Source organism: Diplotaxodon limnothrissa, linkage group LG12 (assembly GCF_057381915.1).
Source record: "Diplotaxodon limnothrissa isolate DT_005_m linkage group LG12, D_limnothrissa_male_GT1.1, whole genome shotgun sequence".
Classification (NCBI taxonomy): domain Eukaryota; kingdom Metazoa; phylum Chordata; class Actinopteri; order Cichliformes; family Cichlidae; genus Diplotaxodon; species Diplotaxodon limnothrissa.
The window spans coordinates 29,161,146-29,180,680 of record NC_140607.1 but is presented as its reverse complement, the minus strand read 5'-3'; the positions used below and the strand labels follow the sequence as shown (position 1 = coordinate 29,180,680).

General features: G+C 41.0%; 1 protein-coding gene across 1 annotated transcript; it reads right to left on the bottom strand.

Moving 5' to 3' along the window:
* Nucleotides 1-1,963: 1,963 nt before the first annotated feature.
* Nucleotides 1,964-19,497, bottom strand: LOC146621542 (A disintegrin and metalloproteinase with thrombospondin motifs 12-like). The gene is made up of 24 exons (XM_085367451.1): nt 19,272-19,497; nt 18,771-19,129; nt 13,993-14,170; nt 13,631-13,839; nt 13,466-13,549; nt 12,556-12,680; nt 12,304-12,453; nt 11,374-11,517; nt 9,625-9,769; nt 9,445-9,537; nt 9,147-9,292; nt 8,802-8,971; nt 8,089-8,222; nt 7,801-7,921; nt 6,629-6,873; nt 6,286-6,427; nt 6,041-6,167; nt 5,183-5,393; nt 3,897-5,051; nt 3,652-3,801; nt 3,279-3,455; nt 2,670-2,816; nt 2,388-2,541; nt 1,964-2,197 (listed from the first exon to the last, which is right to left on the bottom strand). Exons 1-24 carry the CDS (start codon nt 19,387-19,389, stop codon nt 2,079-2,081), a joined length of 4,803 nt encoding a protein of 1,600 aa, XP_085223577.1. The 5' UTR covers nt 19,390-19,497; the 3' UTR covers nt 1,964-2,078.
* Between the last annotated feature and the right edge of the window lie 38 nt (nt 19,498-19,535).

Below are 19,535 nucleotides of genomic sequence, written 5' to 3'. Positions count from 1 at the left end.
GCTACTGTTGGCATTGTGCAGAGAAGGTCTGGAAAATCAGACAGTAATGAAATAAACATTTGACTTTTGAATCCCAAACCACAACTGTTTGGCTTTAGAACACAAGCTGTTGAGAGTAATTTTATTACCATTTGCCCTTTTATAAGAAAAAGCAGTAATCAGACACTTATGTTGCTTTCAAAACAGCTAAAAATGAGCTGTGCCGGGCCAGTCACTTAAGCAATAAATTGATGAGTAAAAACACTGTATTGTTGGATGAAAAATCCAAGATGACATTGATTAAAACTACGTATGACATCAGAAAACCAGTGTCATTAATCACAATCATTGTTTATAGAATCTCATACTAAGGAAGTTACAATCACCACGAAACTGAAATCAAACCAGATATTTTTAGTTATTCCCCAACTGCTTATTAAGCAACACGTGTGGTTGGGTAATACGACTGATGGGTGTTTGCTTTGTAATGAAAACACGCAGAGAAATCGCACACACACTCACTGGTGGGTTTTAGGACACAAGGCTCCACACTGACCCTGTATTGTGTTACTCCTTCCATTACTGCTGACTAACTTTTGGTCTCTGGCTTGAATGACAGCCGCAGGGTGCGTGTAGCAGGGCAAAGTCCATTCGTGTCAAGTTATCCGGCACAGAGGAGCCTGATAAATCTGGGCCAGCTGAACCCAATCCCTGAAACAGAGCTTGGTGCTGCTGATTCAGGTGTTACACATTCATAAGCATGCGGCACTTTCAGGTGAGAATGACCTTGTCGACGCAAAAGGTCCCAAAGTAGAAGTCACTTATGGAAAGAAGGTTATTGAAGGCTGGATTGTTATTTATACTTGTGGTATTCAAGCAACAGTGTAGGTGTAAATTTACAAATGGATGTTCAGCACAATTGTCTTTTATCGTCACATTTATTGATGGAGCCATGAGAAGGACAAATCAGTCAGGGTGACATACCCAGGGCGTGACAATGATAATGCCTGTACAACATCACATTAAACACAGTGGCCAACTTTAGAGTGACCTGAGAGGGATGACCTGCAACACCTCTTTCTCATTGGTAAATCTCACACCAGAGGAGAAGCACCACAGGTTTAACTGCAGGATTGTGCAGATTCTGCAGCTGATTTAATTATCCTTTAAAATTGTAACAACAATGACTAAAAGCAGGAACATATACCAATGATAATGTAAACATCCAGTGCCAGCTCAGAACATAAACACATGTTCAAGCATTATTTTTAAAGAAAAAAAGAAATTCATTCATAAAAAGTATAAATCGACTTAAACCGTTTTCACGCATGAACTGAACTGCAGCCCTGAACTTTTCTAGGAATTACCCATGGGAGTTGTGTGACAGCAAATTCAAATTAAAAGACATTAAAGTGTCTTTGCTCCACCAGCTCCACAGCACAAAGTCCATACGATTACCAATTAAGCCCGTGTATGAGTACTGCAGGTCATTGTCTCGGATAACTTCAGACAATGACTGCACCCGAGTTCATGTGTGAAAATGGCCTGAGATTATCAGTATTAGAACATCTTTATTTACATTCTGTATTTACCATTTATCTCAGAAAGACATAAAAGAATAGTAACATGTGCTGTTAATCATCAGCACATCGCCTATAAAAGCACCTTTAGTACAAAAAGATATTTTCCGAAGGACTAAGAAAGAAGAAATGTCCATAGTTTGTCTTAATTTATAACCTAATTTATGACACTACGTGGTGAGATTTTATAACTCTTGAATTGTGCTTCTCAAATATCATTTAAATTTACCAAGAAAATATTTCAAATTGTATAGCTCAAGCATTTCTTCTAACACTGAACATCTCCAACAGTCCAAATGTGTACCATCAGTGCTTTGGTTTGTTTCCTTTCTGATATTTCAAGAAAAAATAAAATAAAATAAAATACAAAACCCCAAATTGGTGGGAAAAAAGAAATCCTTGTTTGTTTGTGTTGATTAAGAGGAGCTTGTTGATGTGGTCATTAATACTTTGGTCTCCTAGATTGTGGATGACATGGCTTTATACCAGTATTTCAGAAGGATACAGTAAGTGTTGTAGTTAGCCAGAACCACAGGTGATACAACACTGTTTCTGGACCGACCTGAGAGAGCAGCGACCCAATCGCTTCAGCTTGTCACAGAAGCGAGAGGACATGGTGTCTTTCTTGCAAAGTGGACCTGCATAACAAGGAACACAACCTTAGAGCAAACACTTTAAAGCCATATAGATATCAAATTTAAGTGATTTTGACCAAAACACCTCCCTCACTCACTCAAGAAACAAAACGTAATGGAAACTGCATTCATGTTTTAACAGGTAATCTGCTTTGCTAATCTTCATCCAAATAATTTATTTTGGCATACAAACCTTTGTTTGTCTTGCATTCCTGCATATTGCACTTCCTGAGTGTTTCTGGTTTGGAAATCTTCTCACAGAGGCTGTTTGGCATTACAGCCAAATCCTTTTTGCTTACACAGTTGACAGCACGCTGTTGCTGGCCTCCACCACAACTCACAGAGCACTGCAAATTCACACCAAAAAATATATAAAATTATAGTTTAGTTTACTTCTGTTTTAAACCTAATTAATATAAATTTATATTGCACAGAAACATTTAAAGATTCATTAAATGTGTAAAGTATAGCTGACCTTTTCCCAGTCCCCAGTCTTCCACCAAGTACACTGTTTTAAACTGCACGGCTCAGTACTGTTTGGCCTGAGTGTGTTGCTACAGCGATGAGGCTCAGGGCAATACACCAGGCGCTCTCTGACACCTTCATCACAGCTGGCAGAACACTGAGAAAGACAAAAGCATTCAAAAGGGTGAATTTTCTTTTTCTAAGATTGTAATAAAGTCTCTTCTAACTGTATCTGTAACGGTAACACAAGAGACACCATGTGGCAAAAAAAATCCTCAGTGTCAAACAGTTCAGGCCACATCTTCCAGTAGAACAGAAATAACTGTGGCTTGTGATGAAAATAGTAGAAATGGTACCAAAATCTGAAAATACATAATTAAATAAATAAAAATGGGCAGCTTTAGAAACAGCGATGATAATTTTCAAGATTAAAGAATCAGGCTCACAAGGCTCCAAAACATTGTTGAATTTAAGGGGGGAAAAATCTAAAAAGCCAAGGCAGGTAAAGTCCAAACTATAGTCACAACTGGAGATGAAAAGACAAAAAAAATATTATTTTTTTTATAAACATGATTACAAATGTCTCATATATAGAGATGTGAGTGGATGCTTTTCCTACCGGTCCCCATGGTGATGCACTCCAGCTCATACAGGGCTTGTGGGGGCAAATCAAGGTGCTAAGGGGTCTGCTGGACACTGCTTGACAGTGGAAGGGTCTGAGAGGACGTTTAGTCTGGGAATCAACACATTGGACATCACGGTACCTCCTTCCCACCACCGCGCAATCATCCGGACACTTTGGAGAAAATTATAAACAATAACCGACTCATAAACAAATGGCAAGAAAAAAAAAAGTCGGGTCTGAATGAACCAACTTCATTTGGAAAAGTAATAGACAATGAGTGTAAGTACAATTAAGTATTAAGCATATTTAATAAGTAAGAAGCGCAATTATCAGATTCAGTGACTGGAGGAAATCTAACGTTACTCACCTTGCTCCAGCTGCTACTTAGCCAGGTGGCGCAGGGCTGCAGGTGACAGGTACGAGCAGGCTCAGGTCTCTTCACGTTGGCACAGTCCTCGTCGTTCTGGGAGCACTTGACTGTCCTCCACACTGCTCCGATCCCGCATGTTGTTGAACACTGAGGAGGAGAAATTTCTGATTAAAAACATTTCAGACGTTACCATTAATGTCAAGCCTGTAGTTAGAGAGTAGGATAGCATCCTGATAAAGTACCTCACTCCAGTTTCCTACAACCCAGAATACATCCACATCGACAGGCTCTATGGCCATCAAGTTGCTTTGGTCACTTCCTGAGCTGCTCTTATGATGTCCGGATCGCTGCTTTTGGCTCTTAGACCGACTACCTTTGTCCCTGGATGTAGGCTTTTTAGCACGAGTGGCAGTGGTGGTTTTTTTGGGTGTCACAGCAAGCTTCTTCATTTTATTCGTCTTTAATGTGGGCTGTGGTAATGCTGTCATAGTGGATTGTTTGCTTGCTGTTGTAGAAGGCGCTTTCCTTGCGTGATAACCAGTTTTTGATGTGACTGAGTGATACTTGTACATGGGAGTGGTCAGCGCAACCCGGTGTGTCCAGGGGGGATTAACATGTGAGGTGGTGTGGGGGTCAGATAAAAAGTGAGTGGTTTTTGCCCACGTTTCAGTACTGGTGTGTGGGGTGGAGTATGCAGATGTGGTCGGCGCCCTGGTTATGTGCACAGTGAGTGGACTCAATTGGAGAGTGGGTGTGATGAGTGAGTGTGATACTGTTGTGGTTGATTTAACAGGATTTTTCAGTGGTGAAGCTGTGGTAAAAACATCTAGATCAATAATCCTGTCCTCCTCGGTCATCGGATCAACAACATAATCATATCCTGGGGTGAAGAGCAGCACATTTGGAGTGCTACCCTCCTCTTCTTCCTCTACCTCGTCTACCTTTTTTTCATCTGCTTTCCCATCCTTTTCAGCAGATTTGGATTTAACTGGGGAAACTTTCCTTCTCTCACCCTCATTTTTCCTCATCATGCTGTTAAAGTCATGATCATCTGGATTTATTATTTCAGGAGTTGAAAGGGAGATGGTGGTAGAAATGGTAGTTGTAATTTGCTTGTTGGTTCTAGTGATAGCAGTTGTAGGTGCAGCAGTGGCCGGGGTGGTCATGGGATTCCATGAAGGAGAACCAGGATGCTTAGTGGAGTGAGGTTTAGTGATGTTTATGCGGCGGTATTTAGATGCAGGCCCAAATCGTCTACGAAGACTTGAGTTTGGGCAGTTTTGCAAGCCACACAGTGATCTGGCCCTAGGTTTAGTCGAGGGGTCACAGGTCTTTGTGGGTGCCAGTGCACAGGTGACTAGGCGGGAGCGAACACCTCCTCCACATGTGACAGGGCACTGCAAAGAAGAAACGAACACAAAGAAGACATTACCTTACAAATAAAGAAAGGTTTTACAGTATGCCATGAAAGTCTGTGATCTTTAAGATTCAAGTCAAAAGCAAATAAAATTCATAGAAAAAGGCTTACTTCTTCCCAGTTGCCAACTAGCCACTCCTGTCCACAGGGTACGTCTCTGTTGCACGGCACCACAGGCTTTGGTTTTAGGAGATGCTTGCATTCCACAGGGTGGAGCACTCTTTCTTCTCCCAACACTGTGCGGACACAGAGAACCGTTCGTTTCCTCAGTCCATCTGAGCCACAGGTGGCTGTACACTGCTGCCAACCCCCAACCCACCACCTGAGGGCAAGGAGTTAGACAGGAAAAGAAGGTGAATAAAGAGACCGCTGGCAACAAATAAATAAATGGGGAATGCAAGGCAAGCGACAATGTTGTTATCTTTCTCACACAGCGAACAGAGCTGTAGCTTACAAAATGCTTTATAGTATTCTCAATACCTGCATTTCAGTGCCAAAACCAAAGAAGTGCATTTTTTGATTTTAGTTCTTTGTTATTTAACCAAATAAGCTAAACTTTTAAAATAGCAAACTTGGCTAAATAAAATGTTGTCCACAACTGGTGATTTATAGGAACTCGTTGTTCTTTTTTTTGATGAACTCTTTGATGCGATTAAAGCAAACAAAACTATAAATTTGAACTTCTTTTGATGCAAACACATTTTAGCCATTAAAACAAATTATTGAGATTTCAAACCGACAAAGAGAATTTTTATCTGTGATAAAAATCCTTTATTTTCACTGTTTTTAATTAGTATAATCAAGCACAGTGCAACAGGGCAGGTTAATTGCAAACCAAAGCTGTAAGGATAAGGTTTTAAATGAAAGTTAATAAAAATAAATGGAAATATTTAAGTTTCAAGCAATTCTTTTGGACATAATAGTACAGACCGCGACAAAAAAAGGCTAAAAAATATAAAATATTAAGACCTTGCAGGACAATCCATATTCTTGCACTTCCTGTGTCTATCTTCTGGACGGCTGTCTGGGTCACACAGAGACTCATCCACTACGCCCACATCCACTTCAAAACAGCGCACAGGCTGGTGTTGCTCACCTAAGAAAGGACAAAAATCCAGAAAGAATATCATGATCCTATCAAAAATCCTTAAATTATCCTACTAGGTATGAGAGAATAAAGAAAGAAAATTGTTTTACTGAAATGTGACTCAGACCTAAGCCGCAGGTGGTGCTGCAGTCTGTCCACGCTCCGTGTCTCCATCTGTAAATAGGCTCATGGATCTCATTTTCTGTCTCTTTGGTCTTCTTAATGGTGTACTCGTACTTTATACCTGGATTCTTCTCCTGAAACAGCAACTGAACAACCACATGAACTATGAGTACCTTTCCAAGGAGACCATCTCATCAATATGATATTGTACTCCTTGTCTTATGCTTTTAAGTGCCCAGAGATATTTAATTGTATGGGGTACAATAAAGTGCAGGGAACTTTATTTACTTCTCTAATAGCTTCTACACATATCAAAAATGTTTCACCTCTGTAATATGACGACCTACCTGAAGCATGACTAGCTGCTTGGTGGGTCCAGGAGCGGTGAGATTCTCCATGTTCCCACTGCGCTCGTAGAAGAACGTCGTCCCGCCGGCCTCATACTCCCCATTCCACTGGATGATATAGTTGCCGTTGAGAAAGTACTCGTCTGACCCCACGCTTCTCAGAGCCAGGAAGTTTCCTGCCTCCACCACTTCCTTTATCAGGATGTCCCGTGCCCCCTCAGGTATTACACCCACATCCACGTACCCTGGGAGATTCAGGAGGGAAGTCAGAGTCACAGCAGAGTAATGGATGGCCCACCATGGCTGCTGCCACACTCACATCCAGACTACCAGACAGTTTCTCTCTGATCTTTAATAGAGGGTGGGATACGTCTGTGGGGGTGGTTGGCGTGTGTGTGTGTGTGTGTGTGTGCATATGTCTGTGACTGTACGTGTGTGCATTCAGCGTGGGGGGCACTGCCCTGTCTCTGTTTTTTATTGTGTAGATGGGGGGGCGGGATGGGGGAGGACGAAAACAGCAGTGAGTGGGTCTCTGGAGTTTAATGATGTTTGTGGGAAGGTGTGTGTTTGTGAAAGGAGGGGGAGGTTTGGCCTTGGTCTAAGTCTTTTGAAGTCTCACACATCTGGGCTGGTTATCTGGAAAGGATGCATTGCAGGGCAAACACATACAGAAAGAGAGCGAGAGGAGAGAAAGGAGAGAATTCTTATTGTTTTAAAGCCTCTTTTCTATGAATCTGTCTTGGCGGCATGTTGATTTGGCAGGTGAGTTATACTTTTCCGAGGGCAGTAAAAGCAGCACAAGATGCGAATCTTTAGGCAAATGCAAACACGGGCCTGTAGCTACACATGCATGCACGCACACACCATAACATAACAGCAGCCAAGTACAGCAGGACAAACAGCTGCACCATGTGGACAAGATGGCTGCCATGACAACAAAGAAACAACACAATGGTGTAATGGTAATGAACTGTCCTCGAATGACTTTGTGCCTGTAGACATGTTTGAATTCTCTGTGTTTTCACACTCTTCTAGTTGGTACATCAAAGCTTTCCTCATTAATAGGTTGTCTGTTTTGCGTTACAACACAATTTTGTAATGGCATGATGTCTTATGTTGAGATAATTTAATTTGTTTCCAGCTGTTGAAAATACTCCTTGTGTTGCACTCACCAAAGCCTCCTTCTTCATCAAATGACTTATAAACTGTCTCACAGCTTGTGCCGTCGCCCAAACAGACTCCACAACGATCCTCCACTGCGTTTGAGTCGATGCCATAGTCGCAGCCGACCTCCTAGAAACCAAAGACACACAACACATTAAAATAAAACAAAAACATAACAATTCAAGTTTTTTTCCATAAAGTATCCCTTTTTAACATTTTAGTAACTCTGCAGTGTATCAGCCTGCTTCACTACAGCCCTCCCCAGTCTCTATTTGTCTCTTACCCAGCCACACTACCTTGCACACGCCGTTTATGCAGATGTTTCTGGACTTGTTGTTCATGAAGCACGGTGTTCCGTCTGTCACGGTGTCAAACATCCTCTCAGAAAAGTACTGGCTGACTGGTCGACAGTGAAGCTCGCAGGGATTTACTGAGAATAACGGTGAGATGAAACAAATTGATAATGTTGTCAAATTGCTAAAATGTCTATTTGAGCCAGTTATGAGTCATGCTTCTCACTTAAGACGTGAGCGTATTTTGTTATATATTTTTAAAGAGCTAAAAAGGGAAAATAATTCTGTTCTGTTATTTTCAAGATATAGTGATTGACAATAATAAAAGCGATATGAACGCAAAAGAAGAAAAGAAAAACAAAAATACATCAGACAGGAAGTGAGTTACAGTTTTGTGCCCCTGCTGAGCTGTAATGTAGTCGGCAGCTGCATCAGTGTGGACTTTTAAATACAAATGCTGCCCCCTTTTGTTTGACACATACAATTACATCTACTAATCTTCCACTTTATATCCGTGGGTCTCAATTTTGTTGTGTGGTCCCACAAAAAAAGAAGTTTAATTTTAGTAAAAATATACAGTACTGTACTGTGAGACTGACAGTGTTCTATTGTGTGATCTGCTATTCAGGTTTGCTTTTAATGCACTGACAGTGTTTGTGATCACTGGCATGTTGAAAAATAAAGCTTCTTGCATATTTAAGGCTGTGAGTACTTACATGGGTTTGCCACAGGGATCCACTGGTAGAGCTCATTGTGGTAAGGCACAGTGTCAAACTCACTGCACAGCATCTCTCGAAAAGTTGGTATATTATTTGTACAGGGCTTTGTGTTACAGGTCCGGTAACGCTTTCTTTCACCGGTACAGTACTTGCCCCCAAATTCTGGCCTGTGGAAAAGAGCACCACACTTGAACGAACCAGTTAAAAAAAATCAACATGATGTCAGTATTTTGGGGGCAGATGACATTAAACCTGTGAACTGCAAAACAAAAAACAAAAAAACAATTCTATAGCCATACAGTGTGAAAACTATTTCAAATGGGTATTAGACTCATTTCTTACTTGGGGTTGTTACATTCCCTCTCTGATGACTGAACTCCAATACCACAGGTCCTGGAGCAGTAAGACCAGGTACTCCACTGTCCCCAGCCTCCATTCACTGTCTCTGGGAGTTTACCCACAATCACACACTCTCCGGAGATACACCACTGGATTAGAATACAGAATAGTGATATAAGTTAAATACCACTTCAGCTGGAATAAGACAATGCTGATGTCTCTGTGACAGTACCACCTTCTTGATGCTGCTGGTACCCGTCTGTTTACACAAGGAAACAAAACCTAGACTATCACAATTCACCTTTTCTGGTCCACAGCGAGTACCATCTATAGGTGAGTCCAGTTTAGAGCGGCAGGAACCATTTACTGAACACCAAAGAATCTGGCAAACATTCTGAAAGAAACATAACCCCAAAACAATAAGAAAGCGAAGAAAGTGTTTTCTACAAGATTTACTTTTCTGTGCTTGTGCAATACTCACATCAACCTCAGTGCAGAAGGTAGCATTTGGTCCATACTGGAGCTGGCACTGGTGATGTGTGGTGTAGCGTACACCGAGGCGTGCCAGGGGCGTGGTTAAGTCCCTCTTTGAAGGACGGTCATCCAGACAGAAACCCCAACCACGACTAAGGCAGATAAACAAAGATATGATATTTGTTTATCACAGGGTATGGTGGTTGGGAGTCAAAGGAGAAAATCTGAATGCTCAAACTCAAGCAAAGAGACCTAGACATTAACACTTAAATAGACTAGAACCTGGGAAAACTACTTAAAAAGGCAAAAATTATAACAGCAAAAATAATCCAGTTCACATATATGAGCTCTGACCTCGACTTTGTGGTAACTGGCTAAATCACAAGAACAGTTGCTCTAAGGCGCTTTATATTGTAAAGTAAAGACCCCACAATAATACAAAGAAAACCTAAAAAATTAGACGAACCCCCATGAGCAAATACTTGGGAATTGTGGGAAGGAAAAATTCCATTTTAACAGAAAGAAACTTCTGTCAGACCCTGGCTTGGGGAGGAGCAGCCATTTGGCATGACTGGCTTGGGGTGAGGGGGTGAGATTGGACACAAGAAGCATTGTGCAAGAGAGGCAGAGATTAATAACTAATAATAACTAATGATTAAGGGAGTGAATGAGGGAGGCCTAGGCCTAGCAGCCTAGGCCTGTTGCAGTACACCTAAGAGAAGGTTCAGGGACAAAAAACAATATTTTAAGCTTAATTTTAAAAGAAAGAAGGGAATCTATCTCCTGAATCCAAATTGGGAGCTGGTTCGATGGAAAGGGGGCCTGAAAGCTAAAGGCTCTGCCTCCTACATCACTCTTAAATATCCTAGGAACCAAAAGTAAGCCAGCAGTCTCGGTGCCAATTTCTCTATTAGGGTGATATCATACTATGAGGTCTTTAAGATAAGATGGGACTTGATTATTCAGGACCTTGTTTATGAGAAGAAGGATTTTAGATTTAAAAAAGGACTTTTAAAGTGTTGTGAACAAATATATTTTTAATCGATTGATCATATATGTTTGCACTTCTGTAGATGTGAAATTTCTTACCAGTTTATCTTCATGTAAGGATGTAGATGTCTGGCCCAGATAAACTGGAAATTTAATGATTTTTACTGCGCTTACTCCCTAACACTAAGTCCCTGTAGTGACTGATCGCACTGATCTCGTGTAGACTATATTGAAGCAGCACCATCATCTAAGTTTTTCCAGGATTACATATGTGTTTAAGTCGTGTTGTATAAATAGAACAATTCCCAACAATGCTATGTCCTGATCATCCTAAGCGGTCCAGAGTTAACGTGTGAAACCAGCTTTGCAGATACTTGTGCAGGGGTTGCCACCCTCTGAATGTTGCTTTAGGCTCTTCTTACTTTTCTGTCATTTACATAATTTCCTGCTTCAGTTCTTTGCTTCACTTTAAACTTGCCATTGCAGCCATGGTTTACTGCATGTTTGTTTTAATAGCCTGTGTTTTTTCCCCCCCAACACACACCACACCCAATGTGTGTTTTGGATCAATTTCACAACCTCAACACAAATCTGCACTAGCATATCTGCTAAATCTCCGTGCAGCTGTCAAGAAAAAAAAAGAGAGAGAGAGAGAAAAAAGGTACATGGAAATTCCCATAGATTACACACATCTCATGCATTTTTAACAAAGACAAATAGATGTAAAACTAACCCACTTTAGACAAAAGTACAGATTCAGGCTTACTCAAGGAAACGTGTGATGTATTCTTTGGAGCAGGAAGACCAAGTGAGAGGCGAGCTGTCATACATCAGCTGTCTGGACATGATAAACGGATGTCTCCCCTCCAACTCGCAGTCGTTCCCTTGGCCATCATGATGAATTCCAAAGCTGTGTTCAGACACAAGCTGCATTAATATTCATGATAACGTGATTACACAGAAGTATTTTACAAGGATAGTGGTCTGTATGGCTCACACTGCCATAATGGAGCAATCACAATGAGTGAATGTGCTGAGTCCTGTAACACATTTGTTTCCACATTTGAAATAGGTCAACAGATATTTGACTTACTTTTGTTTGTGTACATATAACTCTTACTCTAGAGTTTCATGACAGTACAAAGTGGAAAAGCACTTTAAATTACTGCACAAACAAGATAACGAGAAGACAAATACACATAACTTCTACATTATATGGTGTGGTTTGACATCAGTCGAGCTGTTGACATTAACGGTGCTTAACCAAAGTTGAACATGACAAAAGACCAGAAATTAACCACAAATGGAACGTGGAACAGCTCTCATTTTATAGTTAAAGCCTCCTCTGATGGAACAAATGATTCTTTGGACTCAACTAAACTTGAGTTAAACTTTAAAGCTAAAAAGAAACCCAACACCTCTGTCCTTTCACTTTTAGTGCTATTACATGATCTACACCCACAATACAACAGGACTCTCAGGTATCCTTTCCTTTTCTTTCAGGTTATTAGAAACTTAGTCATTATTTGCACACCAGCAGTCCACTAATAGGCTGGTGAGCTAATGGTAGGGGATTTTATGACACTACATTGAAGACAGTAACCGAACACAGGAACTACAGACTCTTTCTTTGTTACAATATTCTAGTATTTCACAGTCATTACAAATCCAGACTCTCTCACACACACATATTGACCTGTGGCCCATTTCATGAGCTACTGTAAAGGCAACAGGTAGACCCGAATCCTCATTGATGTTGCAGCTGCGGTGGGGTTGACACATCCCAGACAGATGAGACAGACCCAGAGTCTCGCACGGCTGGTTCATTCCAGCACAGATGTCTTTCCTATAGGGGGAGACGCATACAAGTCATCTGTATGTCATCTGTATAAACATTTCATTTAAGCTTTTGAGGTTGCCGATGTATGCTGGGTTATCTGCCACCTGCCTGGTAATCAGCACAGCCACATCATGATGAGCCGGGTGTGTGTCACTCTGGGGGTTTAGGTTTTTCTGCCAAGCACAGAAACTAGCCAAGGTGGTGTCTGCATGGTGAACAATTTTCAACCCTTTCTGCAACAAGCACAAACAAATAATTTCACATACTTGTTGTTCTTTTTTTTTTTTAAACTGTAGCTACAGAACAGTTAGCAAATAACTTGATAACATTTTTCTTCAATACTTGCAGATCCCAGTGTGTACTATATAAGGTAACCTAGAGCTTCAGATGTTGTCAGGAGGAGGGGCGAGACATCAGAACTGATTAATTTTCAATCACATTTTCCAAATAATGTGGTTATTAAATGGACTTGTTCTTATACTGCACTCTTCTTCACAAACAGTTAAATTGCTTTATACAACATTCCTTCGACCTAAGTGCTTTCTGTTTAACAGTCACACGATGATGCGCACATCAGAGATCAACTGGGGTTCAGTATCTTTCCCAAAGACCTTTTGGTGTGCAGACTCAAGCAGCCTGGGATCAAACCACCAACCTTTCGATTAGTAGATGACCTGCTCTAACATCTAAGCTTCATCCACTCTAAACTTACAGCACCTAGTATTCCACTCAAGTACTAAGAAGGCATGGTCCTGCTGGTGTGTTGGGGTGTGGTAAGGCCGTAAGCCAAGGCATACACATTATATACAAGACATCAGAGCTCGTTATTACACATTAGAAAACTATGCAAATTTGTAGAAGTTTGTCCACCTTATCTCAGACTAACCTGGAAAGTGAGCTCAGTTTTCACAAATCCATTTCTGCTTTTCTTGTTCCACATTTAGTGTAAGAATTGCCAAAGCAAATGTTATAAAAGCACATTGAGGTTTCTTAAAGACTTCATTCAGATGAAGAGTACCTCCTCTCCATGTAGCAAAATGAGGCGCACCAAGATGATGTGGATGGCATTCCCAATACTAGCATCATGAAAGATTCCGGCCACCTGTCAACAGCGAGAGAATTCATTGTAAAAGGCTTTAAAAGACCTTTACATCAACTAAAAAAGTTCATTCAAACCCTTCACCATATTCATGATAGTGAAGATGTAGGACTCCACATTATCACTGCCATGGTATTGGATAAGTTTGGAGTCAGCCACCACCATGGTCTCCACCCAACGCTCTCTACTGACTGAGCGCTGTGAACGCGATTGACCCTGGTCCTCCCCTCTCCGATGCTCCCTCTCCCATTCCTCCCTCTCCATCTCCACCTGGATGGAGTCAGTTGGAGCATCTAAAGCGTGAATAATTGAAGACATTATTTGCAGTACACTTGTGGCTTATCTTTCTTGACACAAGCACAGCCAGAGGAAAAAAAAATCCTTGAACACCAGCAGAAGAGTACTCACAAACACGCCATACACTAATTCAGGACTCACATACACACCTCGAACTCCACAGGGATTGGGCGTCTTTTTGGACTCAAGACTTCGTTTTTTTCTTTGACTTTGTGTAGAAACTCTTGGATAGATAATGTGGGGCTCTCGACTCCCAGCAGGATCATCAGAAGATTTCTGGACAGGCTCTATAAAATAGTGTCCCTCTGCCAAGGCGAAGAAGCCTCTCTGTGGAAAATAATACATTGATGGAATAAATGTGTACAGTAAAAACACACAACAAGTGTGGGTATAGCAAGCTTAGGTTTTAGGGCAAATCTACACTCTCAATCATCATCATTGTATTGTACTCAGTCACAGATTTTATCCCCAAATCATGCCAAAGACTTAATGTGGATTAAAGTCTAACGTCAGGCATTCTCAGACTGTGAGTGAAACAAAAAGCCTATCAAGCATACTATTGTGTTGAACCACTTAAAAGCCTGACAACAAATCACCAAAAAGTATAGTGCTTCTACAATTTCCACACCACAAAGCTGAGGCATAGGCGTCCCCTTAAACCTGCTAAAAAACGTCGCTCCAGAGTAATTTCCATGTGAGTGGAAGCTATCATTAGTGAACAGATCTGAATATCAGCCTTTCCCTCAGGCACATTCTCTATGCTGCTGCAGTAATACAACAACTTCTTGCTAAGTATGCCAATACGTGTTCTTACTGGTGCGGCTTCTTCACTTGCCGCTCAGTGAGGTCTACTGGTGAACACACACATAAATGCAAATGAAAAAATACAGGACATGCATGCAATCAGGCATAAAATGCAATTCTGTTCACTTTTCTGCTTATAAACATATTCATGAGGAATGTTGTTTAAGACAGGTGGTGGTTAAAGTGACTCTGTGAGTGTTTGTATGGGCTTTTATTTTTTTAATCAAGATAAGTCCAAACATGCCCAGACTGATCCAGGATGAACCTGTCCCTCCTTCATTAAACCAACCGGCAAAACACAGACTGACAGACATACGACCAACAGTCTTTCAACAGTCGAATGGAAAGAAGAGAGTCTGCGTCAGTGCAGCTGAGCAAAGAGAGAGGCTCTCTGAACAAAAAAATAAATAAAGTTTTAAAAACATGAACATGATTCTTGGATTTTTTCAGATAGTTTCAGCAGCCAAGGGCAGATGTGAAAAATTAGGCCATGCAGTATTTATGGTTTGGCTGATTGTGGTTCTGGGGATCTACCCCACTGTTTACTGTAGTAGTAGTTTCAGCTTTCTGGGTCATCCTGACAAGTTTCACATCTGTTTCTTAGAAAAAGAAAAAAGTCACTGACTGAATATCTCATTGCTTGATTCAGGGAGTTCAGTCTTTGAAAAGATTACTTTACCCTATATGCTGTAATGAATTTATGAAACAAGCTGCTCGGGACTGTTTTTTTCAGTCATTCCAAAAGCTACAGTCTTGCAAGTACTAAACAAACTTTACCTATATATATATCAAATTAAAAACAATTTTGATAAAGGTCAAAGAGGACTTATTCAGAGTGTGGCCTTCAGCCAGAGCTCCCAGAGCTGCAGTGGCCTCATCTGCAAGGCATGCACGATGATATCTACAGTCAGCTGGGAAGACTTCCCGAAGGCCCTGTGCAGAGAACACTCAGCTGATTTCACTGTTTCTCTGTATCTCATGCAAACACTATGTGAGTGGAATAATATATCATCACATCTTTGCTTTTGGAGTTGTATCGTGTTCCTGCAAGAAAAACATAGACTGTATGAAAATAAATCAAGCATGTGATGGGCAGTTCTGTTAGTAATGTTTTCTATCATAGTCTCCTGTACGTATTCCTGTGGGAAAACACAAGTCAGTCCCAGCAGAAACAGACAGGTGGTGGAGTACAGATCAGCCAAGCAGGAATGCTACAGGGAGGCCCTTCCAAACACTGAGACCATTTCTCTGCCTGATGTGCATACCAAATGCTGTTCTACTGTGGAACACAGTCTGCAGTTGCTTATACATATACATATGGTTATGATGTTACTTGTGACCAGGTACAGATCTTCTGTGATGCCTCTGCTAAACAAACAAAGGAAACTTGCAAGGATACTAACAAGGACTTTGCTTCCCATTTTAACAAAGTGAAGAATGTTGAAGAATGAAATTATGAATTTCTGTGACAACAGCATTAAACTGGATATCAGTCTTCACTTTGACCAGCTCTTTCCCCTTTAGCCCCCCTTGACCAATAATCCCCTTTCTCTGAGGAAGCATGTTGTTTGGGTGTGAGGTGGCAAAGCCAGGGGAGGTTACCATAACACAGGTCTGTGCTCTAAATACATCAGCCATATGGAACTGCTTTTCTTCTGTTCCCTGCTTCTGTGGGTTTCTGAGTGCTGGCCAACTAGGTCTGAAATAAAGTCTCTGTTATATAGCCTGTTGACTCTGCAGTGATTAGAGCGACACGAGGAAAGGTGGGGTCAAACGGTGCTTGTTACTGCAATATGATTAATCACAACAATTTACTGGCAAACAAACGTGCATTTATTCTTAGCTTTTTATCAGTAGTTGCATGTTTCCCTACACTTACTTCTCTTCTCTCTTTAATTCATAAGATGATTCTATGTGCGAGCTCATTTCTTCCCGAGAGGTCAAAAAGATTATTGCCATTTTTTCATGTGCATGGTGGAACAAACATGCATTTAAGTGGGGAAAATACCAGTATAATAGGTCTGAACCTGTAAATTCTTGTTTCGCGTTGGGCCTCAGGGATTAGAAAAGTCTCCACTGAGAAAGCTTTAGGTTTACCTAAATTAATGGTTTTACCATAAAAAACATAAAAGGAACAGTGAAAGCATTTTCCACCCTTTTGCTATCCACTTCATGGTTCCATGTTTGCAGTAAATAGAAAAGGTGAAGGGTTACCTGCATGCTGTAAAGACACAGTGTAATGCAAAAGTGTATTTGTTTGAGCAACTGTACCCTTGTTTTTGCAACCAGAAGCAGGATGTTAAAATTGCAGTTGGAGGTATTAATGTAATAGCAGCTTCACTGTTGCCTTACAACAACGAAGAATCATGACACTGCTCTATTGTCTGCTGCGTAATGGGTGGAGTTTGTCACGTTTGGTCAATATTTTAATTGTAACTCATTTATTATGACTATAAAAAGTGAAAACTGCCTTTGTTTCCAACTTTTAAAATTCTGACAATATAAATAACTTAATTTTCTTTTTTTGGGGTTGTTGGCCGACCAAATGAAGATGGAAGACAGTTAAAGATTTTATATTGTTTTCTTCAGTCAGCTCTGAATTTAAAGACAACAACAATGCTAACTGTTACAGAGAAGATTTATAGAGAAATTATCTTTACTAAAACAAAACACGAAGGAACTGAACAATTTAACTGAACCAACTCTGTGTTATTATTAATTATATAAAGCATTTTTCTCCATCCCTTTTGCTTCCTATTCATGCAACATTAACAAATAATTATTTTGAATTCCTATTTGTAAGTAGTCCATTTCAACTTGTGTCGTGAGGGTGAATAATCTCTGCAGCAGCTGGTAGGGCTTCACTCCCACATCTGTCTGGCTGAGTCTAGCTGTTTAGTGGTCTCTGTTTGGGTTTAGCAGCTATAAACCTTCTTTCACAGAACAGAAAGTCTGTGTAATAAATCAGAGCAGTTTCCCTCATAGGTTGGAGTGAAGGGACTAACTGGGGAATTCTGTGTTGCAGGAAAATCCCCAGAACGCCATTAGGCTGCAGATATGTGGATTTTTGAGTGACGCAACACATTTTTCCTTCTAGGATTATATGAGCGGCTGTGAAATGGGTCAGATATAAATTATGTTGCTAGGTTGGCTGTCATTCTGGTCTCGTCCTGAGTCACATGTTACAAATGAACTGTGTAAACATGCAGGGAAACCCACACACACATAGCACAGAGGCAGGAGGCAAGACCCTGCAGGAGTGGAATTCCTGCTGTGACACAATCAAACATGAACACTGAAACATTCTTTGTGACTAAAAGTGACACATCCTATCATTTCAAAGGCAGGAAGTTCATCCTCTTCTACATACTCGTACTTTTTAGCCTTTTCAAAATGTTGTAATATTGTGTAAACAAAAACCCCAGAGTGCATTTTGAAATAAGATTGTGTGCTGAATGGATGGATTACAACTTAAAAATTCTCGGAAATCAGTGAACCACAAATTGTTCACGTCGTATTTAAAAAAATATTTCTTCATATATTGGATCACTCTGATTTTTTTTTCCAGGTGTCCTCTCTGTTTTGTAGTTAAACTGCTTATTTGAACAGAAACACTATAGCCCAAGTTAAAAAAAATCTGTCCATCTGTCAAACTTTACTGCTTCACTCACGCACAAGAATGTGCCAAGATCTATTACTGAAACTTTCTTGCATCCTGTTGCGTTTGCAAAGTGTCTCTAAAGGAACAGATAATCCATGATTGCAAATTTATGAATGAGTGAGGGTGAAAGAAGACGAAAAACATCTGAACCACAAGAAAGACGGAAAGGGTCTCATGTCAGTCTGAGAAGCAGCAGTCGTCAGAAGGTCTGCAGCACAGTCCTTCAGCAAACAGTGTCGGGAAGTCTCTGAAGAGCAAACTAACAGACGGGCACTGTCAGATGGAGGAGTTGCCTAAACCGCATACCAGTTTACCCATAGTGATAGCTGCTATCTGGTGTAATTTAAAAAAAATCATGATAAAAGCATGTTGATTTAAACACAAGCATCCACCAGCTCAATTTGATGAATGAGAGTGAGAATAAAATTACCTTTACAGCTATAAAACACTGTGACACCTTACCAGCCCACTGCAGGTGCTGATGGCAGCAGTTCCTCGCACATCAGACGCTTCCACGGTGCCAAGAAGGTGGCAAGAATTTCCATCAGAAAGACGATGCTCAGTCCTGTTGGCACTGCCATTCCTGCTCTCCAGGATGTAGTCATTTGAAACCAGGTGATTGTTTGCAGTCAAATTGAACATTAAGGTTTTTCCCTTGAAGATGACCTTGTAGTAAACCTGTTTCTCTTGAGGATGGGACTGTAAGTCTCGCCTGATTCTCCCACCATTAAAGTGGTGAGACAAAGAGTGGGAGATGAATCCTCCATCTGCGCCGGTTTTCACTGGGTGGACAATGGACAGTTCTGACTCTGACAACTGACCTACAAAACAGAGTTTAAACACAGGTAATACAGACCTTTTACCTTTAGTGCATACTGACTGTGATATGCACTTAACGATACAAATTCTTCTAGTCATGCACTTAGTCGGGCCATGCACAGAATTGCACCACAGCACACTGACCTTGTTCTGCAAAGAAGGAGAGGAGACTGCCAGAGACTGAGAGCCCTTCGTGGCCAGCTGCCAAACTCAAAACAAAGTGCAGCAGAAAAAGAACCGTGCAGTCCTGCGAACATGGCATATTTCATGTAACCAAACTCAAACCCCACGTCTTTGGGGTTCCCGTGGCGTTAGAGGGGACCACTGCGACCCTTCGCTGCACTGTGTCATGACACGAGCAAGCTCAGAGGGGAAACATGCGCCGAGGAAAGCTGGGAGCCAGATCAT

What these genes read in the sequence shown, in the direction of transcription:
- LOC146621542 (XM_085367451.1), bottom strand. Translation starts at nt 19,389, where the DNA reads ATGCCATGTTCGCAGGACTGCACGGTTCTTTTTCTGCTGCACTTTGTT. An exon ending in AGGGAATGTAACAACCCCAA is followed by an intron (nt 8,972 to 9,146) that starts GTAAGAAATGAG and finishes TCTTTTCCACAG; the next exon opens with GCCAGAATTTGGGGGCAAGT. An exon ending in AGCAGCTAGTCATGCTTCAG is followed by an intron (nt 6,428 to 6,628) that starts GTAGGTCGTCAT and finishes GTGGTTGTTCAG; the next exon opens with TTGCTGTTTCAGGAGAAGAA.